This window comes from Gorilla gorilla, chromosome 9 (assembly GCF_029281585.2).
Source record: "Gorilla gorilla gorilla isolate KB3781 chromosome 9, NHGRI_mGorGor1-v2.1_pri, whole genome shotgun sequence".
In the NCBI taxonomy this organism is placed as follows: Eukaryota; Metazoa; Chordata; class Mammalia; order Primates; family Hominidae; genus Gorilla; species Gorilla gorilla.
Window position 1 is genome coordinate 80,461,833 of NC_073233.2, and position 27,822 is coordinate 80,489,654.

The following is a 27,822-nucleotide window of genomic DNA, read 5'->3' on the forward strand; positions in this document are numbered from 1 at the left end:
TCAAAGGAGGGCTGGGCTGGGGACAGACAGATGCAGGGTCAAGGTCCTCTTTGCCTGAAGAGTTGTGGAAGAGGAACACGCACACACACTCAGGGTCAGGGGTCAGGCAGAAGAGCAGCTACATCAGCCCACAGTGACCCTGGGGTCAGCCAGGCACCATTAGAATAGCCATCTCTTATTGGCCGTGGGCCACAAACTGACCACTCCCACCCCCACCCGGGGACCCACTGGCCAAGCCTGGGTCCTGTGCTGTGAGAGGATAGAGACAGACTTGGGGAGCCCACAGCAGGAGCTGGGAATGGGAGGAGCCTGGAGCCCCATGACGCTAAGGGAAGCTGGAAACCTGGAGACCATTCAGCCAGAGGAGCAGATTCCAAACCCAGACAGGCTAGTGGGGCAGGGGGAGCTGCAGAGGAAGCAGATGGTCTCTGTGGTCCCAAAGGCAAAGCTGGCAATGGCTGATGGTCACAGGATGGCCCTGTCCATCTCCTTCCTGCTCCCACCAAGAAAGGAGACCCCAGTGCCCACCCTCTTAACACATCAACCTTTACTGACCAGGAAGAGATGAACAGGGAGAGGAGCTCAGAGGGGGATAGGCAAGTCGGGGACAGGGTCTGGAGACTGTGCCAGGCAGAGCCTCTGCGTAGCCCCAACCTGCAGTCTGCCCATCTTGGACTGGGCGGAAGTAAACACTCTCATGCAGAGGAACAGACACAACTCCTCAGACACAATCCGGGGCTGGATCTGGTGTGGAGTCTGACTCAGGGGTGCCCCTTCGGCAGGACTCAGAGCAACTGGGATGTGGGACTTCCTGGGACACAGCCAGGCATCACTGCAGCTAGAAACAGAGTTCAGAGGCCCAGGCCCTCGCCGTATGGGCACTCATGACCAGGGCAGGCCAGCACTGGGAGGGTCTAGGACAAGCTCCAGGCTACCTCCTCCAGGCAGCCTGCCTGCTTGCCTCAACCTTTGTTTTCCCTCTATTCTACAATCTCTGCCAGCCAACATGTCCCATCACTGCTCCATGGCCAGGCCTTCTCATCTGCCACCCACCCCTTAGCCTCCACGATCTGGCCCAGGGAGTACCCCAACAGGTCTATGACTTCCCCAGAAGGGGGGCTAGGCACCAAGGGTGGAGGACTCTGGAAGCCATGGAGTTCCAAAGGGCGTTTGCCTCTCCCAGTTCTATTCCCCCCTTCCACCCACCCCAAGCACAAAGTCTGCAAACAGCCCCATGGGGGAGGACTGGTAGAAAGAAATAGATTTATTCTCATGTACAAAGCGGTCAGCCCACGGGACCATATACGACAGTTGCACAGAGTCCTAGAAAAACGCATCTCTCTAAAGGCAACTCAGAAAGGTAAGGCAGGTGGACCCCCTCCCCCACCCCACAATGCACACAGAATGAAACGGAGAAAAAGAGAGAAGCCAGTGGCCGGGCTGACCCAAGAGTCCTGGCCCTATGGGGTCTCCCAAGCCCCAGGGCACAGGTGGATATGGCCTTGAAGAGAGAGCCCTGCCAGGGCTGAGGCCAGGTCTCTCACTGGCTGCAGGAATGGGGAAGGGGCTCAGGCCAAGGGGAACACCCAGGGTGCCTCTGAGAGACTCAGGGGTGGGCTCTCTGTGCCTTAGGGTTGCAGAAACATTCCACAGCCTCTGCTGGGACTCCACAGAGCGATAGAGCTATTTTAGACATTTATCTAAAATGGATCTTAGAGCATGGATTGTCTTACCCCCTCCCTGTTTGGCCCAGACAGGGGAAGAGACTCGCCCAGCGTCACACAGGCAGGAGGAAGCATGGCTGGCTCATTCATACCTGGGCCTGTCTCCCAGTGCGGGGATCCCTCCTGCCCATCAATCCCATCCTGCTTCTCCCCGACGCCCCTCTCTGCAGAGCACTGAGCTGCCCCTCCGGCAGCTTCCTCCTGGGGCCCCTGTATCCCCCAGGTCCCAATCCCACCGTCAGTATAGTAGTGGTCCTCAGGGGGCCTTCGCCCCGCGGCTGTTTCTAGTCCTCCCACAGAACTAAGGACTGTTTCCAAGATGCCACACTCTGCTCACTCAGATGTCTCACCTTCCCCTTCCATGAGGATCCTGGAGACCCCAAAGGGTGGGAGTCCTCAAAGGGAAAGGAGCAAAGATCTGGTGGGGCAGGAATGGGGCAAGGAGAAGCCATCAAGCTGCTCAGACAAAGAATGGCTTGGGAAAGACTTGCCAAGGTGTGGTCAGAGGTGCAGAGTAGGGCCCACTGCTCATTGGTCACCCCTGTGCTCTCAGAGAACAAATTACAAAGTCTCCGTGAGGTTGGAAGTCTTGCTTCCATTATACAGACGAGAAAGCTGAGGCCCAGGAAGGTAGTACTTGTCCAGGGTCACACAGGAAGTCCTGGTCTAGGACCCAGGACCCGTGGCTCTGTTCCCAGTGCATCTGGCCAGACCAGTGGAGGGCTGTGGGAGGTGGCCTGGGCAGGGAAGTGTCCCTGGAGGGGATCACTCAGCATCAAGGCTGCAGCAGCCATTGATGGGGGCCCTAGTGCCATCCAGATCAGGCACCTCGTACTCCTCATCCAGGAAGTCCAGCGAGTTGTTACTTGGGAGGCCGCGGATGGTGAACTTGTGGGACACCTTGGTCCAGTGCTCACGGTTGGAGGCCACGCGCTCGTACAGCTCTGCCGCTTTGGGGAACAGGTCCTGCAACAGCCTGCGGGTGCATGGGGACAGAGGGCGAGAGGCCAGAAATCAGACCATGGGCAGCAAGAAAGACTAGGGCTACACAACAAATAGAATTTCCACAAGGGCCAGGTACGGTAGCTCACGCCTGTAATCCCAACACTCAGAGATGCCGAGGTGTGTGGATCACCTGAAGTCAGGAGTTCAAGACCAGCCTGACCAAAATGGTGAAACCCCATCTCTACTAAAAATACAAAATTAGCTGGGCGTGGTGGTGCATGCCTGTAATCCCAGCTACTTGGGAGGCTGAGGCAGGAGAATCGCTTGAACCCAGGAGGGGGAGGTTGCAATGAGCCAAGATCGTGCCATTGCACTCCAGCCTGGGCAACAGAGTGAGACTCCATCTCAAAAAAAACAAGAACTTCCACAAGAATGTGAGACAGAGGAGGACACCTAGGAAAGCATGATAGTCTCTTTCCACTGGGGACCAAGGATGAAGTGAAGGACCCACTGAGGGGCACAGCGGGAGACAGTTGTTGCCCAGAGGCAAGGGGATGAATCAGTTGGAGCTGGGCCAGGCCAATCTCAGCACCTGTGTTTGCTGTGATATCCCCACTCCAGCCTACTACTCTCTCTGTGCAGGGTGCAGCTTGTCCCCATGAGCTCACTCACTTGTAGATGGGCATTGCAATGTGCTCCATGAAGCTGATTTGCAGCTCAGGGATATAGGCCTTCTCCCGGTCCATCATCTCCATCGGCCTGTTGCCCATGGCCTTCTCCTGCAGGCATCGAGTCGTCAGGCCTGTCCCTCTCATTCCTCCATCGGGTACCAGGGTCAGGCTAGTTCAAGCCCTCCCTGTCCCAGGCCAGGAACCCTCCCCAAACCTGGACATCCTGGGGTCACTCCACACATACCAGGTCTCCCTGGGAGAAGAATTCTTTGTAGATCAGCTCCTGAAAGGCCAACACTCTCATCACATCCTCTATGTAGGATACATCCACCCAAGCTCCTCTGACAGCCCGTTCCCAGGAGAGAAAACTGAGGCCCAGGGATTCAGTCCCAGCTCAGGAGCCGTCCCCACCAGCCCCAGCGTGGCAGTGGGATGGCCTCAGGCAGGGAGTGGCTGGGTTGGGGCCCACCTTCCACCAGCCACTGACTTGCTAGGTCTGTTCCCCTCTCTGAGTCTCCATTTGTCACCCTGAGATGGTCTAGGTTTCTGTCTCCCCAGAACACAGCCAGGCTGAGCTGAGCAGAGAGAGGGTATTCAGGCGCAGGGGGCACCCAAAGCTGGGAAGGGTGGGTAGCCTGTGCCTTCCCAGGGAGGACTACACCTACCGCGATCTTTCTCGTAGTCTTCCAGCCCTTGGTCTGGTCAGAGAGGTCACAGGAGGTCATGAGGAGGCAGAGGAGAAGTCTGTGGTGCTGCTTGTTGTTTCGGTCGTAGCCCACTGTTGAGGGGAGGATGGGGTCAAGGAGCGGGGCCCAGCCTCTTTGCCCTTCTGAGGACAAGGCTCCGAGGGCCCAACCCAGAGCAGTCCAGGGAATTGGGCACCCTTGATGGGAGCCAAGGGGCCAGTGCTGGGTCTGCCTGGGGGGGCCGTGTAGCCAGAGAAGGGTTGATGTTGCAGGGGATGGGTCTGCACCCTGGGAATGGAATGCTCCCCTGGCAAATCCTTCCCCTGGTTGTTCCTCCCCAGCCCCAAGGACTGGGGCTAACAGCAGTCACCCTCAGCCATCTTCTGGAGGTCCTTGAAGATGCGGAGATGGTGGGCCAGGTCTGTGGCCAAGATGATGTCCCGCATCAGATCCAGCATGCGCTGATAGTCCTGAGGCAAGGGCAGGGGTGTCATGCCCTCCTACTGGACACCCCCCCCCCCTTTTGCCCATCCCAGTGAGCCTCCACTCCTTGGCTCCTTCTCCCACCTCCAGCCAGCTCCCAGCTCCCCCTCAATCCCCACCCCCACCCCCAACCCCATCACCTTCCGGGAGAAATGATCAAAGATGTTGCAGCCATGGGTGTTGAGGATGGCGATGGCCTGAGCAAAGTGGTGCCTCTGGGGGGAGAGGAGTGATGGGGGCCCGGCTGGGGCAGATGGGCTCCCTTACCACCGACCCCAAGAGAGGAAGCAGGGCCTGGTCCAGCTCCAGCCCCCAGGTCAGCAGAGCAGTCAGAAAGGGGGAGTCAGGGGCCCCAGTTCCCTTTCTGAGCTCTGTTTCAACCCTCTGTGTGACCCAGGGCGAGTCCCTAGACCACTCTGAGCCTCAGACTCCTCAGGTGTCACATGCAGGGACCCAACAAGGTAAGCTCTGGGGTCCCTGAAAGCTGGAACATTTTTGAAATGATCCTTTGGAGTCCTAGACACTAAATCATGCAGAACACATTTGTTTGCTGACAAGGAGAGGCAGTGATGAGGCAAGGGCAAGGCCCCCGTTTCCAGATGCTGAAGGGCTGTCACTCAGAAAAGGAGCAGCTTATCCCAGGGGGGCAGAGGGCAGAACCAGCACTGCCACCAGGCCTCCTGGGAGAGAGACAGAGAACCTTGTCTCTGGGGGTGTGCAAGCAGGGGCAGCCTCTGGAGGGGTGTTGTGGGAAGCAGCATGAGGCAAGGTAACCTTGGAAATGTGTCTCCTACTCTGTGCCAAGCCCTGTGCCAAGTGCAGGGAACTCAGAAATGGCTCAGACCTTGTGCACGAGGGGGTAGGCAGACCCAAACCAAACAATCTAAGGTGACGCTAAGTGATGGGAGTGGAGCCCATCCCAAGCTTGGCAGGAGGGGGCTGAATGGGGTGTTCCCAGGCAGCCAAAGGGAAACACGCTGAACACAAATCCTTGCTATCATCCGCACCTGCACCCTTCCAAGCCCACTCCAGGAAAATGAGCCAGACATGTCCTAGGTGTGGCTGCAGCTCTCGCAGCCTGTCTGGAGAGCATGGTTTGGGAATAGGAGGAGCTGGGTCATAACTTTGCAAGTCACTGGCCTTAAAGGGGAAGAAGGACGGGGTGGGACAGAAGAGTGATACCTCCATGACGGAGCCCTCAGAGCTGTAGAGCGCAGCCAGCACAGATTTCTGGAAAAGCCCAGGAAAACTGCAGTCACTCCTCACATCCGGATCCAAGTGCCACTGCTTTAGGCTGAGCAGTGTCCTGCCCTTCCACCTTTCTCCCCTCCTCCCTATCTCAGAGCCAGGGGCAAACCCTGGGGGAACCTCCTCCTGTGTCTAAACCTGGCTCCTGGTCTCACTCGCTCCCACCCATCTTCAGGCTGGGAGAGGATGAGACTCCCAGACACCCCATGGAGGGTCCCCACTGTGAGCAGGGCAGGGTCTCACCGAGGCCACCTGGAAAGAGTTGTTTGTGCCTCTGTGGTCCAGGTCATGACACATGCAGGAAACAAACAAGGCAAAGATCTCGATGTCCCTGGTTGAGAGGCAGAAAGGAGAAAAAAAAGAGGTCAGCCCACAGTTCCCTCCCCAAATCCCCAAGAGGACAGACAGGAGATGACATGCCCAGGAGCCACTGGGACAGGAGGTTGGAACACCTGGGTTCCCTTCCTGGAAAGAAGCACTGGTTTGGAGCCCAGCAGACCCGGGTTTAAATCAGGCTCAGTCTTCACTAGCTGCTTGGCTGTGAGCAAGCCCCTCCTGGAAGATGGGGCTCGCAGCCTTCCCCTCTAGTCCCCTGGGGCTAAGAAGATCCCATGAGGCAGTGCGTGTAAAGTGCCTGACACACAGTGGGTGCTTCCCTGTCCCAGGGAAGGGGACCCCAGTGGCTGCCAGATGTGGGGGAGATGCAGCCACTCACTCGAGGTAGTTGGTGAGCTCCAGGTTCTTGTAGAGCAGGTAGCAGAAGTGGGAGACAGAAAAGGCGTGCATCCAGTTGTGGTAGGGGGGATCCCGGTAGCCCTTCTTCACCATCAAACAGAACCTGGGGGAGGGAAGAGGGCAGAAGAGGGGCCTCAGCCTCTCCTCCTCCATCACGGCCCCATGATGGCAAACTACATGTCCCCTCCATCCCTGAGGGACCCTCCACAGCCTTCCTTGATGACTCTGTCTTAGCAGGAAGTTCCCATGCACATCTAACTTAAACCTCTGGCTACACACTCTCGGCCTTGCCTCCAGGCTCTGCCCTGCCTCATTTCTTGCCTTTATTGACGGTTCAGTATGTAGGAATTGCTTCTTATTCATGGATCCTCCCCACCCCCATAAGACTGTGTCTCCCCAGTCATCCTTAGAGAGATCCTCTCCAGAATGCCGGGGGCAACGGATGTGACAGTAGAGGAAAGAGGGAGGCGAAGACTGGGGCTGTCTGTGGGCGCACGAACCGGGCCAGGGTCGGGCAGTCAATTTTGTAGTTGTTGATGAAATTCATGTCCTGCAGCATGCTCAGGATGGCCTGGAGAGGGCAGAGGGAGGTATCAGAGGGGCTGCCAGTATCAAGACGGGGCCCTTGCCTGGGTCCTTCTTCAAGCTCCACACTCAAAATCTGGAGTCTTAGAAACTTACATCTAAACTAGAGAACCACAAAATAGTTGAAGCAACCATTCTCGGAGCTATGCATTTTTAGAGATCTAAGAACTAAGAACTCTTGAAACCAAGCCCACACAAAATGTTAGAAAAACAGGGTTGGGAGGGATGCAAACCCTGAGGTCACATGCCCTGGGCATGGTTGGTCCAAGAGCAGCCCTTGGGATCATCCAGTCCAGCCTCTAGCCCCTGGGCAGGCCCCATGGCTTCACGATGGCAGACTACAAGCCCCTCCATCTCTGAGGGACCCTCCACAGCCTTCCTTGATGACTCTGTCTTCCCAGGAAGTTCTTGATGCGCATTTAACTTAAGCCTCTGGCTACATACCTTCGGCCTGGCCAGTCAAGTGGAGGAGAGCAACTCACCATGGACGTGTCATCCTCGGGCAGGGAACGAGGGGTATAGGTGAAACTTGCAAAATTGGAGTCAATGGCAGCCACAGGCTGGATCCCATCATGGAGAAGTTTGGTATACTCATCGTCGGAGACCTAGAGGAGACCAGCCAGAGCATTAGAAGACGGCCTTCACCCCATCTGGTGTCTTCACCCTCAAATTCCCATGGCAGGTGGGGGATCCGTCACCCAGAATGTACCACAGTTGGGCCACCACGCTGTGGACTGTAACTGGGCAGGAAATCACCACCCTCCCCTCACAGCCCTGCAGCCCACCCCGCGCGCCTCCCTGCAGGTGACCACCCTTTATCTGTAACAGCATAACCTTGGCAAAGATCGACAACACCCCTTCATGACACCCCCAAACCATGGCAGCATTTCATACACAGTAACTGTAGCAGTCCTCCTTTTGTGGAGACCTTTCTACTCTCTAACCTTAACTTTTCCTACTACTGTTTTGATCCAACTCACAAGGTCTGGGCCTCTCTGGTTTGGACACAGGTGAGAGGAAATGTCCAAATGAACAGCGACTACCATATACATGGAACTAAGCCAGCTTTTGTGACCCAGGGTAGGGAATGGGATAGATTATCAGCAATTAAGACTGCCCAGGGCTGCATGGGCATTGTACCTAGGGAAGCCATGGGGACAGGTCCGGGGTGAGCTTCCTAGCCCTCAGTAATTCCCAAGATGGGAATTATTCCCTGAACATGGGGAATACCTGGCTGAACCAATTATTCCCTGGGCTGGTTCCTCTGGCTACTTCCAGCCTTGGGACTGAGCTCAGAAGCAGCTTGGAGGAGAGGTCTCTAAGCAGGGGCGGGAGCTGCCCCTAAGGAGGGCAGGAGGCCTGCTGTGGCTCTGGGCCTATCCTCTCATCCTCAGTAGAGATTGATCAGGAAGCCCTGCCTGGCCCTGGGTCCCCGGGGAATCTGGGAGGAGGACCAGAGGTCTCTGCAAGCCTCACCTTCATGTGGTACATCATCATCTCATTGGCCAGGTGGCTGCGATACTGAGCCTCATTCACTTTTTTGTATAGGAGAGACTGGGGGAAAGAGGGAAAGATGGGGCTCAAGGAAGGTGGCTGTGAAAATTTAGCAATGCCCAGGACTGGGATGAAGGGGTCAGAAAGACACCCCACTTCCTGTCCCATTCTGGCCCCAGTCAAAACCTTCAAGCTCCAGTCCACAGTAAAGACCCCACCCCCACTTTCATCCAGACCCCCGCGCCGGTTCCTCCTCATCAAGTTCTCCCAGCATTTGGTCTGGCCCTTTGCACTCCCCCACACCTGATCCAGGCTTCAGTGATGGAGCCCAAGGCCCATGGCAGGGAAGGAGAAGCAAGGAGGGGATCATGTCAGGGACCTTGGGGCTGGATTCCCAGGCCAGAGCGCCAGTAGGCCTGGACACCGAGACCCAGCACTTCCAAAAAAGCACTCGGCTTGGGTTGAGACTGCTTCCAGGGAAGAGAGGAGGTTTTGACAACGGGAGTTTCTCATGGTCCCAGGAGGCTGAGTGGACAGGGCAGGAAATCGTATGCCCGATTTTTAGATGGGAAACTGAGCCCAGAGGTGGCCAGCGTGTCCTGAAGGCTGCACCCCAGCGGCGGGACTCTGAGTGCCAGACCAAGCGATCAACCCACAAGGAGAGTCAGTCGGAGGAGGAGAACCGAGGGTCCTTCGTGGGCCCCGCCCCCTATCACCCCACACCCCACTCCCACCCCCGCCCTCACATGGGCGATGCTGATGCCGCAGTAGATGGAGAAGGCCGTCGCCAGGTCCTCGTCGAACTTGCTGAACCATGGCCCATTGATCTTGTTCACCAGCTCGGCCACACCGATGACCTCTGGGGAAGGGAAAGGGGCAAGGAACCACCGGTGGAGGGAGGGATCGGTTGGAGGGAGGGATCCGGCCGGGACCTGCCCTCGCAGTTTCCGCAGGTTACATACGTCCCAGGCATGGAACCCGACTCCCTTATGCTCCGGGACGCCGGAGGCGGTGGGGAAGCGTTGCCACCCCCGCTCGCTCGGACCCGCCCCGCCCGGCGCAGGCCCCGCCCCTCCGGCCGGGCCGCCACACGCACCCTGGTTCTCGTTCTTGATGGGGAAGCAGAGGATGTTGCGCGTGCGGAAGCCGGTGCTGTCGTCCACGCCGCGGTAGAAAAGCGGATGGGCATATGCGTCAGGGATGTTCAGGATCTGGCCCGTGGTCGCCACGTGTCCCGCGATGCCCTGATCGGCCGGGATGCGGATCTCATAGCTCTGCCGGGGCAGAGATGGAGTCGAGAGGAAGAACTTAGTGACCCGGCTACAGAGGGGACTGTTAAACGTCGGGCCGCTCCCCAGCGCCGCCAGCGGACTCCCGGACACTCCTAGGGCCACATACTCCCTCCACACCCTCTCACCTCATCATCCACCACGCCCCCGTCGAACACCTTGGCCACCAGCTCATTCTGATCCAGCAGGAACACAGAGCAGCTGTGGAGGGAGGGGTTTGGTCCTCTGGGGCCTGACAACCCCCTCTGATCGCCCTCACTTCCCATAAAGAGGCAAAGGCCGGATTTCCGAGGCCTGGGAGGAGTGCTCCAAGGTAAGACACTCTGCTCAGGGCTGGCTGGCTCCAGAAACGTGTCCATTCAAGTGTTTTGTTTTTTTTTTTTGGAAGCACCTACTATGTGCCAGGCACTGTGATAGGAGCTGAGGATCCAAAGCCAGCCCTGTCCCTGCTGTATTGGAGCCTACAGTCTAGTGAGGGAGACAGGCATGAAATAAAGGATCCCTCAAAAGGTGATGAAGTCCCGCAGAAGGCAGAGAAAAGGAAGTGGGTGGGGCAGGAAAGGAGATGATGGGAACTGAAGGCCACAGCCTCTCTCGCCCTGTCCCCTGGGTAGAGTCACTCACATCTCTGCGTTGCTGAGGTTTCTGGCCTCCGTGATGATCTCCTGGAGCAGGACAGAGACGTCATCTGGGGAAGGGAGAAGACCAGGCAGGGTGAGACCAGGCTGCCAAGACCTCCCGCCTCTCCTCTGCAAATGCCAGCCCCCATGCCCACACACAGCCAGGCAGAGAGAACAGTGCACTCACCCAGGTGGGTGAAGAGGTTCTTTGCCACTTGGAGAAGAGCCTGGAATGAAGGAAATGGAGATCATAGGGGGGTCGGGGTGCAGGGGTTACCCTATCCAACCCCCTGCCTCCAACAGCACCCGGGTCTTCTCCTTCCTTCCCTAGGGCTCACCGGACAAGCCAGAAACTGTCAGTGTCTAATTGTATCATTTGGCTACTAAGTGAAGGAGTGAGGGAATAGCCCCGGTGCAGGTGAGGAGTCTCCTGAGTGTCTCAGCCGTCTTCACGCCAGCTCTAGCTGCCTAGGTGTTGCTGTAGTGCCCATATTGAACACTAGAGGGCGATCACATACAGTGCCTGCCGGCAGTGGCGCGGGTCCTGAGCAACCGCAAGCCTTCAAGTTATGAGGTTATGGACCCACCTGGGGAGGGGCTGCCACCAGTCCAGAAAGACATGGGCATTTCCCTTCTGAATGGCCCTCGGGGCTGAAAACTGGGCGAGTCGGTGCCCGAGAGAGGCTGAAGGCAGGTCACTCACCTGGCACTCACACTTGAGTTTCTGTTCCTTCTGGAAGGCCAGGGTGCTGGTGAGCACGGTGCTGGTGTAGTGGAAGCAGTGCTGGATCACATGCTCGTCCTCGTCGGTGAACCTGGAGGAGGGGGTGGGCTCACTCAGGAGGGAAGGGAAGACTGGCTTCTCTCCCCACTCTCCTTACTCATGTTCCATCAGAAGCCCACAGGGGTACCCACCTGCCAACTATATAACCACTGCACAGGCCCTTGGAACAGCTTCCCACCCCCATGACCCTGCAGACTGGGGGCTCCCCACGGGGAGGGCTGCAGTCCTCCTTAGATGCTTGAAACCAGAGCCATACCTCCCCTCTCTGATTTGGGATTTACCCAGCCCAAAGCTGGGTCTCCTCCCTCAGACTAGAGATTGCCTGGGCTCAAGCTGGTGTTCTGCTCTTCCCCAGGCACACCTCCAGCCTTGGGGAGGGGCGGTGGCACTGCCCTATCTTGTGCAGCTCCTGTCACTACCCCACTCTCCCTGGACTCCGCTGGCCCTGATTCGGTGCCTCCAGAAATCTTAGGGTGGTGGTGTGGAGAGGACTGCTTGCCCTGCTCATGGAGCTAGCTCTGGTGAGACAAGATCAGCCCCAAATCCTGCTCACATCATTCAATCTGGCCACCAAATGATTTGTCACTGGGGAGCTGCATGGGGCTGGGTGGACCAATGGTGTGGGTCATGGGAAGAGCCTGCCTTAGCCCACATCACGCTGCCCTGAGGTGTCCCTGCCTAAGCCCTTCCCCACTTTTTGGCTGGCCTTGGTGCTCCGCCCTGGTGGGGCATCCCCCACTCATGCCTGCCATCCAGTGATTCAGATCTAGATCCCATCCCCACCACCCTGGGTCTGTCTGCACACCTTTCTTACATTTGTGGTCCCTCAGCTAGCCCCACCCACCTGTCACCCCTCAACCCAGGACATCTCTTAGCTTCAGCCACACAAAGATCCTCATCATTCTGAGAACACCTTGGGCTCTTTCACACCTTCATGCTTTTTTTTCTACACTGTTCCCTCAGCCTAGAATACCCTTCTCACTCTCTTCCCTCTATGCCCTGAAAATGAGCTTCGAGTCTTATGAAATGGGGCCATGACTATATCACCCATGCCCAGTGCAGAGCCTGGTACAGAGGAAACACTTCGGAGGTCTTTGCTAATGTCATCACTGTATCCTATCCCTGGCCTTGCCACCAGCCCCATCCCACTCACAGCTGAAGGGCTTCTGGAGCCCCTGTTCTCTGGCTACTTAGCTGTGTTTCAGGAAGCTTCTCTGTAGTGACTACACTGAGCTGAGCCCCACCCTGGCTCATGCAGTCATTCAACACTCACTCCCTGAAATGCATGGGACCCAGAGATAGCCCTGCCCCTGCCCTGGGCCTCAAGGCTGCCACCAAGGCCCCATCCTTATTTCCTGCTGATACCACCTCTTCTCCAGCTCTGGGGCCACCCTAGAACCCAATCTCACAGCCAGCAGCAAGAGGTCATGGCCCCTGCTGGACCCCCATTCACTCTACCTTCCCTTCCCCAAAGGCCTTCCCAAGGCCATCTGGTCAGCACTGGGATGGCAACATTAAGTGCTCAATATTTGTTTGCTGAATGGCATAAATTCTCCCACCATTAGGATGCCCACAAGTTCCAAATGCCACCAATCCCACATTCTCCCTGCCTCAGCTGATTCTGCCTTGCCCCTATCTTTGTTTCTCCAGGCCCACCCAACTGTCAACACAGTTCCATGCTGGTAGGTTCTGCAGCTCAGACCTAGGACTCCTGGACCTCCACCCTACCGCAGCAGACCTCAGGCCCGGGCTCTGACACCTACCTAGTCCCAGGCTCTCTAGTGTCCACCTCCTGCAGGAGCTCCAGGCCCTGAAACCCAGCCTGTTTGCTTGGACTCCAGAGGCCAGCATCCTATCAGCATCTCTTTGCATCAGGACTCAGCCCCTCATCTGTCTACTTCTCCCCACCTATGTGATGCAGCACAAACTGCTCATCCTGCCAGCCCAAGTGTGAACCTGCACCCAGGACAGAAATGGCTCATCAGACGCAGCACTGTTTCTCCCTGAACTAAGATCCATTTGCAGTAAAATTCAGGCACCTACTGCCTGTTTATGAGTTGGTGTAGGATATGAAATTTATTTATGACACCATTTCTAGACCCCAGGTTTGTCCTCAGTTCTCGAGATATCCTTCCCAACTATGCCTCCAAGCCTGCTTTCCTGTCCACTGTGCCCTGCCCACAAAAAAAGAGATTTTTTTGTAACATTTTTATAGCTGCCCTGTCAGGGGCTCAAAAGATCCACAGCTTTTCCCAGTCCCCAAGCATATTCCCTTTAGCCACTGTCCACTGTGTTGATGACACCTTGTGGGTCCCAGAGGGTTCATCCAACACAGAGCGCACCCACCCCTCCATCTAGCAGTTTACAGCAGTAATGCAATAACAGGGATGGCAAGGGAGGGAGCCCAATACCCCAAGAGCAGATTACCCAAACTTCAGGAAGCGGGTGAAGAGAAGAGGAACTAGCTTGGACCTCAACATGACTTTCATTCTCTTGCACTAACACACTGTTCAACCCACTGCTGCTGAGACAGTAGCCCCTGCCCAGTACCCATCCCACATTGTTACCCTCGTGGAGCCCTAGCCAGCCTCTCAGTGACATCTCATGATCTGCATCATCCCACAAAGACTCACAAGTCTCCTTCTAGCTTGTTGAAGGCGCAGGCCAAGGCCACCACCTGGTCAGTGGCCCGGCTGATGACAGGGACACAGAGCATGGCCTGCAGCTCACAGCCCAACATGCTCTGCAGCTGTTGCACATCCTCCTGCAAAGGCAAGGCAAGTCAGGGCAGGGAAGCAGGGCGCAGTATGCTTCCCTCCTCCAGCCCTCCATCACATTTTGCAACAGGCAGTTCTAAGGGACTCATGCAAGGTTGGAAGCTCTGTGTCATGGAGATGGGACAGTAGAAAGTCCCCAGGTCTTATCTGCCCCATTCCTAGGCTGCTCTGTAACAGAGACCCTGGCTCTAGGGGCTGGCAGTGGGGTCTCCTCTTTCCCCTCTGGGTCAGCCAGGCCATGACTTACGGAGGTGAGGTCCTTCAGCTGGATGGACTTCTTGTCTTCCACCACCTGGCCCAGGCATCCTGTCAACTAGGGGGTGAGGAGAGACTGAGTCAGGGCCCAGCACTCCCCACGTCAGGGGATCTCAACCTGTCCCCACCCTCAAATCTGGAAGTTTCAAAGAACCCTTCAGTCAGTCCAAATGGTGGACGGGGTCAGCATTGATGAGCAGAGATGGAGGGGAGTCTGGCAGAATTCGCTATAAAGGACTCTAGAGTCTTCCCTAACTACGAGAGAGATAAGCAGACTCCAAGGATTCTCGTCAACAGATTCTAGCAGATCCATATCCAGAAATACTCCAACAGAAGTGAACAGGTCCCAGGTAAGCCTTTCTGTAGATGCTAAGAGATTCTTCCTAATAGAGCCTGCTGATCACAGGTTGTGATCCCTGCAGCATTTCTAAGTAGTCCCAAGATCCAGATAATTCCATCGGATTCCAAGAGTCTAGAAGATCCAAATACTCCAGGCAGATCCCAGGAGTGTCTACCCGGCCTCAACCGCCCCTGCAGACTCCAACGAGAAGACAGACGTGGGACTCACGGGAAAGCTGACCTCTTCCCCGAGCACTTTGTCTCCGATGACCTGAGGAACGGAGTGCAGGGGGCTGGTTAAAGGAAAGGCAACGGATTTCCCTCTCGGAGACCCGAGTTCCTCGCCCAGCCCCGCCCCCGCTCTACAGTGGACCTGGGCCCTCACCTTGCAAGAAAGCTGGAGATTGTCCTCCGACACCAGCAGGAGGCAGCAGCGGGATGCCCAGGTCTCCTGCTGCAGCTGAGAGAGGGACAGGCAGGGCGAGGGGGTGACCGCGGATCCGGGTCACCCCACTCCCCACCTGCTCCCCTCTCCGGGGCTCTTCAGGCGGGTGGAGGAGAGAGGAAGGAAGGACATCGTAATTGGAACTGAGACGGAGGGCTCAAGGGGAAGTTGGTCCTCGGAGGGAGACAGGACGGGGAGGTGGCCGGGAGGGGCGCAGGGACTCACGTATTGGAGCACTTTGAGCTGCAGGGAAGAGGCATCCAGGTCGTAGAGTTCCCCTGCAAGGGCCAGGCGCCGGTCAGAGAGAGGGCCCCTCCGCACCTCCGTGTCCGGGTCCCTCAGGCGCCGCTCAGCTCCGCGCCGGGCCCGCCGCCGGCTCCCGGGATCGCCTAACCCGCCCACCTCCCCTCCAAGTTCTGCCCGGCCCCGCCCTCGTGACCTGCCCAGGCCGGGCCCTCACCGCACAGTTGGAGGATCTTGCGGTCGCGGTCGGTGTAGGCCGCCCCGCCCTTCTGGTCTTCCGCCGCCCCCTCCGGGGGGTTCTGGACGGCTCGGGGAGCCTCCCTGGGCCCGCGCTGCTGCAGGACCTGCACCCTCCGCAGGGCGACCAGGGTCTGGGGCAGGCCGAGCGGTTAGCGCGCCGCTCGCCCCAAGCTCGCTGCGCTTGCTGCAGCGGGATTCCTGCCTTTGCTCCCGCCGTTCCCTCTGCCTGCCGGGCCCAGGGACCCCGCCGCCGTCCCAAACACCTCATCCCTGGACTCTACCTTCCTGAGGTCTCCCCCGGGGGCTCCCACAGCCCCTGGAGCGTCCGGTGGTCCAGGAACAGGAGGGTACAGGGTCTATCTCCATCCCTAGCCCCTAGATTCTTCCAAGACAAGATGTCAGATTTCTGTCTCCAGCCCCCTCAGGAAGTCGTAAGTCCTTGTTAAAGTCACAAAATCATAAAGTCTCAGGCATGAAAGAGCCTCAGTATCATTATGTGGAGGGTTCTTTCTAAGTACAGATGCTCCTGGACTTAGGATAGGGTTGCTTCCCCATAAATCCATCAAAAAGTCGAAAATTGTAAGTTGGCAACCGTGTGTATTTACAAGATATTTGACCAGTTTTGTTTCACCACTGCCCTAGGTCAGTCGGTGCTATCATTATCCCCATTTTCAGGTGTGAAACTGAGGCCCAGAGAGGTTTAGTGACTTGCTCAAGGTCACACAGCTCAAAAGCAGCAAAGCCGAAGCTGAAACCCAGGTCTGTCCAGCTCCCTGGCCAGGCCATCTTCCCACCAGCTGTGATAAGGGTCTTCAGCCTCATTGTACATGGCCCCACTCCCACTCACATGCTTCTCCACCGCCTGCAGGCTCCATTCCTCATTATCACTCAGCTGGCCACAGTGCACCTGGAGGGATGGGAGAAGGGAACTAGCTGTGACCTCTCTCAGTGTCTGTCTCTGCCAGAGTGCCCTCCCCATGCGCAGCACACACTGGTCCCCACCAACACATACACACTCCAGTCTGTGGGCCTCAGTGATAACCCCATCTTTCTGACCACTCAGACAGCTCCAGGAAAATCCCCTCCTGTAGGAAGTCTCCTAGGACTAACCTAAGGACGTGAAACTTTTTTGTCTCTGCCTTTTCAATCACTGCCTCATCAAGAGCACAGTCCAGGTGTATGGTTCAGGGGATGGAGGGACCTTAGACCCCTTTTTAGCTCACAGATTATGGAGCGCTGCAGGTCCTGATTTTAGAATTGGTGGTATTAGCCTCAGCCTCCCGGCTCTATCCTGTCTGAGTTAAGGTTTGAGCTGCCCCTAAGTCTTGGATAAAGGAATGGGTTCGGTATGATGCACCTGCCATGGTGAGGATGGATGGGTGAATGAATAAATGGATAAATGGGTTCGTGAAGTGCTTTGCCTTACATGTGATTCTCACCACTGTGATGCAAGCCTCCACCTGGCAGGCAAGCCATGGCCAGAAAAGTGGAGTGACTTGCCCAAAATCACATAGCAGAAAGTGGCAGAGTGAAGACAGCACCACCCACTCCCTCCCGTTCTCTGCCCACAGCTTCCCCCCTCTAGATCCACTCTCTCCACCACCCCCATCATCCTGTCCCTCTCCAAGTTCCCTGTGCCAGTCACCAGGGAACTTAGCCCATCTTTCATACTCTGTGAAGTCCCTTCCCCCACTCCTACTTGGGTGCTTGTCGAGGAAAATGAGAGACGGTGGGGAGGGAGGGTGGCAGCCTAGGGACCCACTACAGGCCCTGCCAGCAAGGCTCCCCACCTGCGTCACTAGCTTCCGGAGCCTACTCAAAGCTGCTCACCACCTGCAGAGCTCCCCACTGCGCCTGCACTGGGGGCTCCTCCTTCCTCCTCCCTCCCCAGTCAGCAGCCAATGCCTGCCTCAGCTCTGGGTCTCCTGCCAGGAGCAGATGGGGAGGAGGAGACCAGCAGGTTCTCGGGAAGCTCACAGTCTGGCTGGGGTGGGACGAGTGGGGAGACATGACTGGGAGGAGGTGTGGAGCCTCATACCTGAGGAAGGAGAGAGAAAACTAGGTGGGTAGCTCAGAGGGGAGGACATTTGGAAGGCTTCCTGAATTGGCATGGGGAGGACAAGTAGACCTTGAAGAGACCAGGACACTGGCGGTAGGTGGTGCGGGGGGAGATGAGGATCCAGGTAGGGGTGTGGTCCATGGTACCACATAAGGAAGGGCCTTGAGTGCCAGGCTAAGAAGTTAGACTTTAGCCTGAGAGTACTGGGGAGCCATGGCAGACTTTAGCATCTGAGGGCCACTGTCTGTGGGGTGTAGGGTGAATTTGAGGGAGGAAGATTGGAGGCAGGAAGACCTGGAAGAGACCTGGGCTGTCAAAGATGGTGTTTAAACTTAAGCTCTGGATGAGGCTCAATCTGTGACTCCTATGGGACAGCGGGGGCGGGAGGGAGGAGAAGCTGGGGCTATGGTTCATTTGCATATGGCTTATATAAATATGTTGGCATTTTACTGTTAGCACATGGAGGAGGACGTGGTTCTTGTTCCTTCCACCTGGTCCCATCTCTCAGGAATAGAGAAGGCTGGGACCCCTCGAAGGCTGTGGGGGCAACCAGTTCTCGGGCTGCCTTGGCCTACTTGCACCCAGCATGTGCACAAACACACACACCCACACTCTCATGAAGAACGTCAAAGCCCTCACACACATGCACTTACACTCACTCTCTCATGGAGGTGGTACACACACACACACACACACGGAGCAGTCACAGACACAAAGACATCCACACACCCACCCTTACAGTGTCCACAGCATCCCCACAGGCACATTCATGCCACATGCACCTGGCGCCCCCATACACAAACACACACAATCACCCCCACACACTCATGGCTTTTTGTTCGCCAACAGGAACACACATTTGCACCTGCTCTTGCTAATCAGGGCAAGTGTCTGGGACCCAGTGGGAACACTCAACATTGGGCACTGTGGCTGTAAGAGAGGGTTAAAAACCCAGCACAGCCCCCAGGTCCCCACCCTAACCAAGTTCAAAATGGTTAATGGCATGAACACCCCATCCCCGTGCAGGGAGCTGGTGTGGCTTGTGCAGCTGGGGGAAGAGTGGGCACAAATCAGGCATCAAATGCCAGAGACCAAGGGCTGCCACTCCTCAAAGGGACTTATTATCCCAGGATTAAGGAACAGAGCCAAAGACTTTCCACACAAAAAATTTGCAATCAAGGTGCCTTGAGCGGTGAGCTGTAAAGGCCCAGAAGTCAGCCACACAGCCCTGCACCTGGCCAGCATATTCCTCAGAGAGCCCTCGCTGACGGCGTCCCCACTGGGCCCCAGCATTCCTCTGCAGGACTCCCTCGAGGGGTTTCCTTGCTAGCACTTGCCATCACGTGTGATCCTATCCTTATTTTGCTCACTTGTTTTGCAGTATTTTTGTTATTTTTATTCTCTTTAGAGATGGAGTCGCATTCTATTCTCCAGGCCAGATTCAAACTCCTGAGCTCAAGGAATACTCCCAAGTAGCTGGGGTTATGCTCACTTTCGTGCTTGTCACCACCAACCCTCCAGACCGTATGGTCTGTGAAGGCAGGGCCCGTCTAATCTGTCTTGGTCACTTCTGTGTTCCCAGCACCTAGCACTCCATGCCTGACATACAGTGGGTACTCAAGAAATAGTTGTTCAACTGATGGATGAGTGTGTGGATGGGTAGGTGGATCAGTGGATGAATACTAAGAGCAGAGACTCAGAGAGGGGAATGGGGCTTGTCGAGGAAGAAGCTGGTGACTCAGCCTTCCCAAAAGATCAACCGACCCTGCGGCCCTCCATCTTCCTTCTGCACCCTCTGCCCTCAGGATCTGGCAGCAGCTGGGAAGTCTGGGGCTGCCTGTGCTACCTCTGGGAGGCAGTGAGTTCCTGTGAGCCAGGGAGCATCTGTCAGACATGTATGTCTTGGAGAGGGGGCATCCTAGGGAAGTGCATTTCCACGTGAGTGGGAAGGTGCAGGCTTAGAAGAGAGGCAGATGTGAATAATCTAAACACCTTTCAAGAGTTCTTCCCTGCCCAGGGTATTTGAGGAGGTGAAGGGACGGTTGTTGAAAACTCCTGGCAGCCAGAGCCCAGCTGGCTAGCATCCTGCTCAACAGCATGCACCCCTAATTCAGCTTCCCCAGGACCACACTCTCCCCTCAGCACACCACCCCTTCCCCCGGCCTCCTTCCTGCCTTGCTCACATTCCTCCTCTGCCTAGAATCCCCTTTCCCTTCTTCCCTGCCTGTGGACCTCCTACCTGTGCCCCAAGGCCCCACACAAATGCTTTCTCTGTGATGAGGTACCACTTGCTGCTCCAGGCTTTGCCACCAGAACACCTGCTGGCAACAGTATTTCATCTGGCCTGTGGTGGGGAGGGTGTCCCTTCCTTCCCCCATACTGAGAGCTCCCTGAAGGCAGAGTTGGCTCCAGCACCCAGCCTGCCGCAGGACCAGAGCAGAGTTCTACTGGGTGAGTTAAGTGTAAGTGATCTGATCCCACCAGCGTCCCTGAGACACACACACACACACACACACACACACACACACACACACATTGGCCTCTGGCCCAGCCTGAGCCAAGGTGAGCAGCGGCCATGGCAAGCATTCAGCCCACAAGGGAAGCAACCTTCCAAATGTCTTCCCCTTACTTCCCTCCTGACCCAGTCCTCATAGCCTCAACCTAAGGAAGTCCTTCTCAGGCACCTGGCACCCCAGGCCCTTTGCCCTCAGCAGAGAAGGAGGTGCATGACCCAGCCACCGCCTCCCAATCCCAACCTCTGCACACAGCCCCTCACCTCGGTGCCCCTCAAAGCTGACCAGCCCTGGGGCAGACCAAGAGCAAAGAATAGGGGGAGGCGACCCCCTGAGAACTCCGCGCAACAGCAGCTCCGTTCCAGAAACCAGGGGTTGGGGGAGCAGCTTGCGGAGAAACCAAGCAGCGGCCTTGGCTCCCTCAGTCAGGAAGATGGGTGAGGAGGAGACCCAGCCAAGTACCCCTCCTCTCCTCTCCCCTCTCCTCCTCTCTCAGCCATCCCCCACTCCCACTGCCCTCTCCTGCCAGCAGCTCAGAAAGGTCAGGCGCCTGGGAAGCGTTTAATTCCATTTTAATGAGCTGGAGAGGAGTCCCCGGGGAACCAACACCTGCTCATTTATCTGTCCATGCCCCCAAGCCTGCCCTTTACTGGAATGGCAGCCCCCTCGACAGAAGCAGACCCCCAATAATAGCAATTTGGGGAACTCATCCTTTGGTTACTAGGATAGAACGAGTTTGAACCCCCACCTCCATACAGGAGAAGAAACAGAAAGAGCGGCAGAATCCCGCCGCCACAGGCTCTGCACTTCCACAATCCCCTCCACGGAGCAGAAACCCTGGGAACTCCTCAAGGGGCTGCAGAGGGAGCCTTGTCTGGGTTCTGGGGCTCTGGCAGAGCATCCACCACTTCCCACTAACACTCCTTCCTCAGCCACTCCAGAAAGCCCCCCTAGCTGCCTGTCTTCCGCCCAGCCTCAGCCCTGGGTCTGGCTGGCCTGACCATGGCCTTTCTCTCCTCAAGGCCCCCAGCTCCAGCCACTCCAAATCTCTGGCTAGTTTTCCACACTATCTCTATTGGTCAGGCCCTTATGTCCAACTGTCCCTCCGCAGCATCTCTCTTCACACCTCACTTGGTTCATGCCCTCCTGGACATTATCCCCAACCCATCTAGAGGATCCCAAAGAGAAACCAAGGTTAGTGCTGCGTACGCCAAAGGCTGGGCCTTCTAACCTTATGGGGGCTGAGAGTCCAGCAGGGGCTTGCACACCCCTCAGAAAGCTGCTGACTGGGCCAATGGCTTCATCCTACCTATTCAAGGTGGGGCAGAAGGTTGGGGTGTGGGAGATGCCCCAACTCCTCCCACCCCCACACCCCCATTTCCCCTCACTCCATCCTCGCTTATGGCTCCCATCTCTCTCTCTCTCTCTCTCTCTCTCTCACACACACACACACACACACACACACACACACACACACACACACACGCCCCGGACAGGCTCCATCCACCACTCCCTCCCATGGTCTCATCTCCCTACATCCCACCGCCTAGGCAGGCTCTTACCAAGATGACAGCTGCCACGGCCCCAGCCTCCTTGTCCGCTAGCGGCATGACCAGCACTGAGGGGGAGAGGGCAATGAGGTGCTCCTGCAGGGCTGGTGAGGCTCAGAGATACCGAGCTGGGACCCAGGTGGGGGAGACAAAGATGCAGACAAAGAGAGGCCAGGACAGAGACACAGAGAGACCCCAAAACCCACAGAAACACAGAGGCAGGTCCTGAGGCAGCAACAAAAACAACCACAGCAACAACCTCTGCATGGAAGGAAACCCCTTCACTCACAACCTTCTTGTGATCCTCCCAGGGTTGCAGGGAGGAAGGCAGGTGAGGCTGAGCACCTCTATTTTACAGATTGGGAAACTGAGGTCTAGAAAGGGTTAGTGACTTGCCCAAGATCACACAGCAAGTCAGGTCTCCTGACTCCCAGTCTTGTGCACTTTCCACATCGAGACAGAGGACAGAGACCTAGAGAGACTGAGACACGAGGCAGAGAGGGACATGGCGGACAGGAGGCATGGAGGAGAAGAAAAAGAGAAATGGGGCCAATGACAGTGACAGAGAGAATGTGAGAACAACTACAGCCCCATCCAGCATCAGGCACAGGCACATCACAACCACAGCCATGGGCCACTGAGCCCTCGCTTGTGCCAGGCCCCTAACATGCATGATCTCACTTGCACCTCCTTGAAACACCCCCTCAAGGTAAATACTATTGTCCCATTTTATAGTCAGGAAGTTGAGGCTCAGAGAGTTTAGCAGCACAATAGAGAGAGAATTAGATGGAGGGATTGCTAGAGACACAGAGCAAGAGAAAGAAGGAGACAGAGATGAAGAGGGATAAAAGACACACATGACCTGGAGTGCAGGGGCCACAGTCCCTCCCTGCCCCTGCCCCTGCCCAGCCCCTAGCCCTTACCTTGGGTATCAGGAGCCAGTGGAGCCACCAGCCTGGCCAAGGGCTTCCCTGGCAGGTCTGAGAAGCCCAGCCCATTGCAGCCCAGCCGCTTCTGGGAGATGATAGCCTCCCTGAAAAGAGGACATGATGCCACCTTGAGAGCCCCCGACTCAGGGAGGAACAAGGCCTGGCCTGGGAACACAGGACAGTTTGGACCCTGCACATGTGCAAGGATCTGGGCAAGCTGACCTGCCTCAGGTTGGACATGATGACAGCATAAGAAAAAAAGTAGGGGACCCTGGACCCTATGTGGAGAAACAGGAAGCCACAGTTTGGCCTCTGGTGCCTCTTGCTGGTAAAGGCTCGGGTGGGGCCCAGCGCAGATCTTCCAGGCAGTGGGAGAGCAGAGGAAGTGAATGCAGGGGCTCAAAGCTAGGCTGCCTGCTACAATCTGACCTTAGGCATATGACCTGACCTCTCTGATCTTCCCAAGGAGAACTAGGGTGGAGAGAGAAGAACCCTCCCTGTCACCATCCTCAGAAAACAATTGTTGATCAGCTTTTAGTGCTAAGCACAGGAGGTAATCATCATAACTAAAGTTTATTGGCCATTTCCTATGTCCCATGCACAGCCCAAGCAACTCACATAGATGAACTCAGAATTCCCAGCAATTCTATGAATTAGATATCTTCATTTTCAGATGGAGAAGCTATGGCACCAAGAGGCTAATTCACTTGTCCAGGGTCACACAGTGAGTAAGCGGTAGAGCCAGGATTTGAACCCAGGTAGGTGGCACCAGGGCTAGGTCTAACCACTATGCTGGAACCTTCCCAAATACCTGTGGAGGTGTGAGCTTTGAACAGGGGGCAGGTGTGAGTGGCAGGGTATGACAGTGGCAGAGGGGTGGTGGGAACCAAGGCAGAGGAGGTTGGTATGGGAAGAATGAGTTTCTCTCTGTCCCACCACACAACCCACCTCCTCTACCCCCCAGCCTCTGGCTCATCCCGCTTAATTAAGCACCTGAGTTTGCACCAAATGTCACTCCTTGATGATTAATTGTCCTGGGTTCTTCATCCCTCATGCTGCCTCCACTTAATTGTGCTTGTAGGAACTGCCTGGCCTGGACAGAAGAGAAACTTGGGGAACTGTGTGCATACAGGGTCACTAAGGGAAGCCCAGCAAAGGTCACATGAGGAAAAGGAGGGGGTGGCCTGCAAGTCACGAGATCACTAGGTCACAGACTCTAGACAAATCGAGGACCAAAGAGGTTGAGCATCTCGTTCAAGCTCACGCAGCATTCTGAACCAGACCCATTCCTTCCTGGCCACTTTAAGTAATCCAGGATCTACAGGAACCGGTGGTGTCTCCCACCTTCCAGCCCCTACACCCAGGACCTTTAAGGTTCCTGAAGTGCTGGGCTCCAGTTCCCGGCTGTCCACATTGCCAGTCACCCCGGGAAGGAGAGGGACATAGGGTGGCAGGAGGGCAACGGGAGCCACGTTTCCTGATGATTAAACTGATGAAGGCTGAGGCTTCACGGAGGCAGGGGGTGACCCCTGGCCAAACCCTGCCCAGCTCCTTGGCCTCAGACAATCTGGTTACCCAGAGGCCACAAGGTGGCACTGGTCCTTGCGTTGCTGGTCAGTGCGCACTGCAGCCTCATCCTGCCGACTCCCAACTATTTCCCCTCCCACCCCTGGACTGGAGCTGCTTGGCCTCTCTTTCCCAGGACCCTGATGAAGGAATCTGTCCTCAGCCTTTCTTCTCTTTTGCACAAAACCCCTCCTCTGTGCTCACGGCCTCATGACTCTCCAGCCCTCACTCATGAGCTCCAGACCCCAGATACCCAAAGGCCACCTGGAGCCTCCCCACCACGTCCCTGAGGTGGCCCAGGGACCCCCATACCATCTGAATTATTATCTCCACTCCCTCCACCTCACAACAAAGCAGCACAACCATCCACCAGGTCCTTCACGGCTTGTCCGAAAACCTGCCTTCTTTCCTCACCTCCCCCATCCGATCAGTGAGTCACCTCCCAGGTGTCTCTCACAACTGTCCTCTGCTCTCTATGCCCAAGCCACTGCCCAGCTCACATGGAGACACCTTTTCCCTGAACCCTGAAGCAGCCTCTCCCCGAGCCTCTAGCCTCCTAGCTGGGTCTCTTCAATCCATCCTCCATGGCAGAGCAAGAATAAGTGTTCTAGATGAAAAACCTCGGGGAGCATTCTACTTAAAGTCTCTCATTCCACTGGGTCCTTCTGGGTCAGGTTCAGTGCTGAGGGCTGAGATGAGCAGAGGGGTCAGACATATGCCTCACTTGAGGAGGCCAAGAACACGTGGAGATCAACATACAGACCCACACTTCAGTCGGGAGATGAGAGCTCTGCCAAAGGCAGGAAGAGCAGGCCCCAGCCCACTCAGGTGCAGGGTGTGATGGAGTAAGAGAAGGCTTCCTGTAGAGGGAGACACCTGAGTTGAGTCCTAAAGGACAGGCAGAGGTTATCGAGGCAGACAGGAAAGGATGTCCAGGGAATTGCAATTGTGAAGGCTTGGAGGCGAGAAGATTGTGTGCCTGCTGAAAGGTACAGCCACAAGGAGGTTGGTGTGGCTGGACAGCCGAGAGCAAGGCTAGACAGGGGCCAGGGCCCTATGGAGCTGGGCTTGAGCCTGAGGGCAGGAGGCACCCTGGGAGGGATTTGAGCAGGGACGGTAATGGTCAGGTATGATTTCAGAACGATCGTGCTGCCTGGGTAAAACTCTCCACATAAAGAGACTGTGACACTGGAAACCTGGTCTCAGTGAGGGTCCTATCATCTTAGTGGCCCTGGACAAGACAGAGGCTGAGCTGGGATAGACCAATCTTGATAAGCCAAGATGCCCCCAAGCACTGGGGCTTCCAAGGACCCTCAATTCTTAGGCAGCCTTGGCACCTTGCTCTGCAGCCTGCCCTCCCCCAGCTTTGCAGGACCCCATAGCCCACACTTACCTCAACCTACCCCCATGGGAGCCCCTTTCCTCTGCCATAGCCCTCCCAGAACTGCTGTCCTCCTGAAGTCTCCAAAGATGCCCACAGACTGCGAGGGGGAATGTGCCAAGGCTGAGTCTCCCCCACCCACATGGGAGCGGGAGTTTCGTCCACTGCTCAGACCCCCGATAGCTCCTTGCTCAAGTCAGAGCCGCTCCCTGCTCCTCTCCAGTTCCTCCCTTACTACTACCCCACCCCCACCCTGCCTTCCAGGCTTATGCTGGGGGTTGTGGGGAACTTCACGCCCCAGGGCCAGCTGCCCAGGCAAAGGCTAATGACAGCACTGGGTGCCTCGGTGGTCATGGCCTGCCCCACTGAAGATAAGGACAGATGGGCACAGAGTGGAGAGAGGAACAGGCGTGGACTTTATGGCAGTTCCGTCCCTTTAACAACTATTTGTTTAATGGAAAAAGAATCGAGGGAAAGGTTCTCTGCTGGTAGGGCCAACAGCCTGGAAAGAGCTGGGTCCTCTGCACTTCTCTGAGCCCCTGCGTGTGTCCTTCTCGCGTTCTCTACTTTGGAGAAGCCCCTTCCTCCAACACCCACTAGGTCCCAGGCATCAGTAAGCAGCCAAGCCTGTTGCTGAGCCCATCCTCCCATGGAGCCCCATCCCCCCAGGGAACCCCCACCCTCACTGAGCCCCCCGACTCTAAGTCTCCACCCCCTCACTGAGCCCCCATCCCCCCACTCAGCCCCCATCTACCACTGAGCCCCAATCCCCTCACTAAGCCCTCACCCTTTCACTGAGCCCCATCCCCTCACTGAACCCCCATCCTCTCACTGAGCCCCCATCCTCTCACTGAGCCCCCATCCCCCCACTCAGCCCCCATCTACCACTGAGCCCCCGTCCCCTCACTGAGCCCCCATCCCCCACTGACCCTCCATCCCCCACTGAGCTCCCATCCCCCACTGACTCCCCACCCCCTCACTGAGCCCCAATCCCTTCACTAAGCCCTCACCCTCTCACTGAGCCCCCATCCCCCCACTCAGCCCCTATCTACCACTGAGCCCCCATTCCCCACTGAGCCCCCGTCCCCTCACTGAGCCCCAATCCCCTCACTAAGCCCTCACCTTCTCACTGAGCCCCATCACCTCACTGAGCCCCCATCCTCTCACTGAGCCCCACCCTGTCACTGAGCCCCCATCCCCCCACTCAGCCCCCATCTACCACTTAGCCCTCATCCCCCACTGAGCCCCCATCCCCTCACTGAGGTCTCATCCTCTCACTGAGCCCCCATCCCCTCACTCAGCCCCATCCCCCACTGAGCCCCCTTCTCCTCACCAAGCCCCCATCCTCTCACTGAGCCCCCACCTTCTCACTGAGACCCAATCCTGCACTGAGCCCCCACCGTCTCACTGAGCCCCCATCCCCTCACTGAGCCCCTATCCTCTCACTAAGCCCCCATCCCCTCACTGAGCCACAACCCCTCACTCGGCCTCATCCCCTCACTGAGCTCCCATCCCCTCACTGAGCCCCCATCCCCTCACTGAGCCCCCATCCTCTCACTGAGTCTCATACCCTCACTGAGCCCCCATCCCCTCACTAAGCCCCCATCCTCTCACTGAGCTCCCATCATTTCACTAAGCCCCCATCCTCTCACTGAGCCCCATCCCCTCACTGACCCTCATCCTCTCACTGAGCCCCCATCGTCTCACTGAGCCCTAATCCCCCACTGAGCCCCCATCACCTCACTGAGCCCCCATCCTCTCACTGAACCCCTATCCCCTCACTAACCCCCATCCCCTCACCAAACCCTCATCCTCTCACCTAGCCCTCATCCTCTCACTGAGCCCCATCCCCTCACTCAGGCCCCATCCCCTCATTGAGCCCTCATCCTCTTACTTAGCCCTCTTCCTCTCACTGAGCCCCCATCCCCTCACTGAGCCCCCACCTTCTCACTGAGCCCCCATCCCCTCACTGAGCCCCCATCCCCTCGCTGAGCCCCCATCCTCTCACTGAACCCTCATCCCCCACTGAGCCCCCATCCCCTCACTCAGCCCCCATCCTCTCACCCAGCCCCCATCTTCTCACTCAGCCCCCATCCCCTCACTCAGCCCCCATCCTCTCACTCAGCCCCCATCCCCTTATTGAGCCCTCATCCCCCACTGAGTCCCCATCCCCTCTCTGAGCCCCCAACCTCTCACTGAGCCCCTATCCCCTCACTGAGCCCCATCCCCTCACTGAACCCTCATCCTCTCACCTAGCCCTC

The 27,822-nt window shown here is 56.8% G+C and overlaps 1 protein-coding gene and 1 long non-coding RNA gene across 6 annotated transcripts in view; one reads left to right on the top strand and one right to left on the bottom strand.

Moving 5' to 3' along the window:
• Window positions 1-1,246: 1,246 nt before the first annotated feature.
• PDE2A (phosphodiesterase 2A) overlaps window positions 1,247-27,822 on the bottom strand; it is a 100,064-nt gene continuing 73,488 nt past the window's right edge. For all 4 annotated transcript variants that reach the window (XM_055356742.2, XM_063693356.1, XM_004051759.5 and 1 more), the window contains 27 exons: window positions 22,609-22,718; window positions 21,698-21,753; window positions 16,411-16,470; window positions 15,541-15,694; window positions 15,306-15,358; window positions 15,021-15,095; window positions 14,865-14,906; window positions 14,289-14,354; window positions 13,898-14,028; window positions 11,184-11,295; window positions 10,668-10,707; window positions 10,485-10,548; window positions 9,989-10,061; window positions 9,668-9,845; window positions 9,318-9,430; window positions 8,554-8,631; window positions 7,560-7,682; window positions 6,993-7,063; window positions 6,473-6,595; window positions 6,001-6,088; window positions 5,692-5,739; window positions 4,650-4,724; window positions 4,397-4,496; window positions 4,006-4,118; window positions 3,585-3,623; window positions 3,342-3,448; window positions 1,247-2,700 (listed from right to left, as the gene is read on the bottom strand). In XM_055356742.2, the coding sequence (XP_055212717.1) occupies window positions 2,490-2,700; window positions 3,342-3,448; window positions 3,585-3,623; window positions 4,006-4,118; window positions 4,397-4,496; window positions 4,650-4,724; window positions 5,692-5,739; window positions 6,001-6,088; window positions 6,473-6,595; window positions 6,993-7,063; window positions 7,560-7,682; window positions 8,554-8,631; window positions 9,318-9,430; window positions 9,668-9,845; window positions 9,989-10,061; window positions 10,485-10,548; window positions 10,668-10,707; window positions 11,184-11,295; window positions 13,898-14,028; window positions 14,289-14,354; window positions 14,865-14,906; window positions 15,021-15,095; window positions 15,306-15,358; window positions 15,541-15,694; window positions 16,411-16,470; window positions 21,698-21,753; window positions 22,609-22,718 (2,503 nt within the window). In that variant the 3' untranslated portion in view covers window positions 1,247-2,489. The remainder of the gene's footprint in view (window positions 2,701-3,341; window positions 3,449-3,584; window positions 3,624-4,005; window positions 4,119-4,396; window positions 4,497-4,649; window positions 4,725-5,691; window positions 5,740-6,000; window positions 6,089-6,472; window positions 6,596-6,992; window positions 7,064-7,559; window positions 7,683-8,553; window positions 8,632-9,317; window positions 9,431-9,667; window positions 9,846-9,988; window positions 10,062-10,484; window positions 10,549-10,667; window positions 10,708-11,183; window positions 11,296-13,897; window positions 14,029-14,288; window positions 14,355-14,864; window positions 14,907-15,020; window positions 15,096-15,305; window positions 15,359-15,540; window positions 15,695-16,410; window positions 16,471-21,697; window positions 21,754-22,608; window positions 22,719-27,822) is intronic.
• Window positions 10,025-13,320, top strand: LOC129525602 (uncharacterized). 2 transcript variants are annotated; one of them, XR_008670001.2, is made up of 3 exons: window positions 10,025-10,173; window positions 10,812-10,898; window positions 12,915-13,320. It is a non-coding gene; the product is annotated as an uncharacterized lncRNA (long non-coding RNA). The 2 variants fall into 2 exon arrangements; XR_008670002.2 differs by lacking the exon at window positions 10,025-10,173 and adding an exon at window positions 10,478-10,671.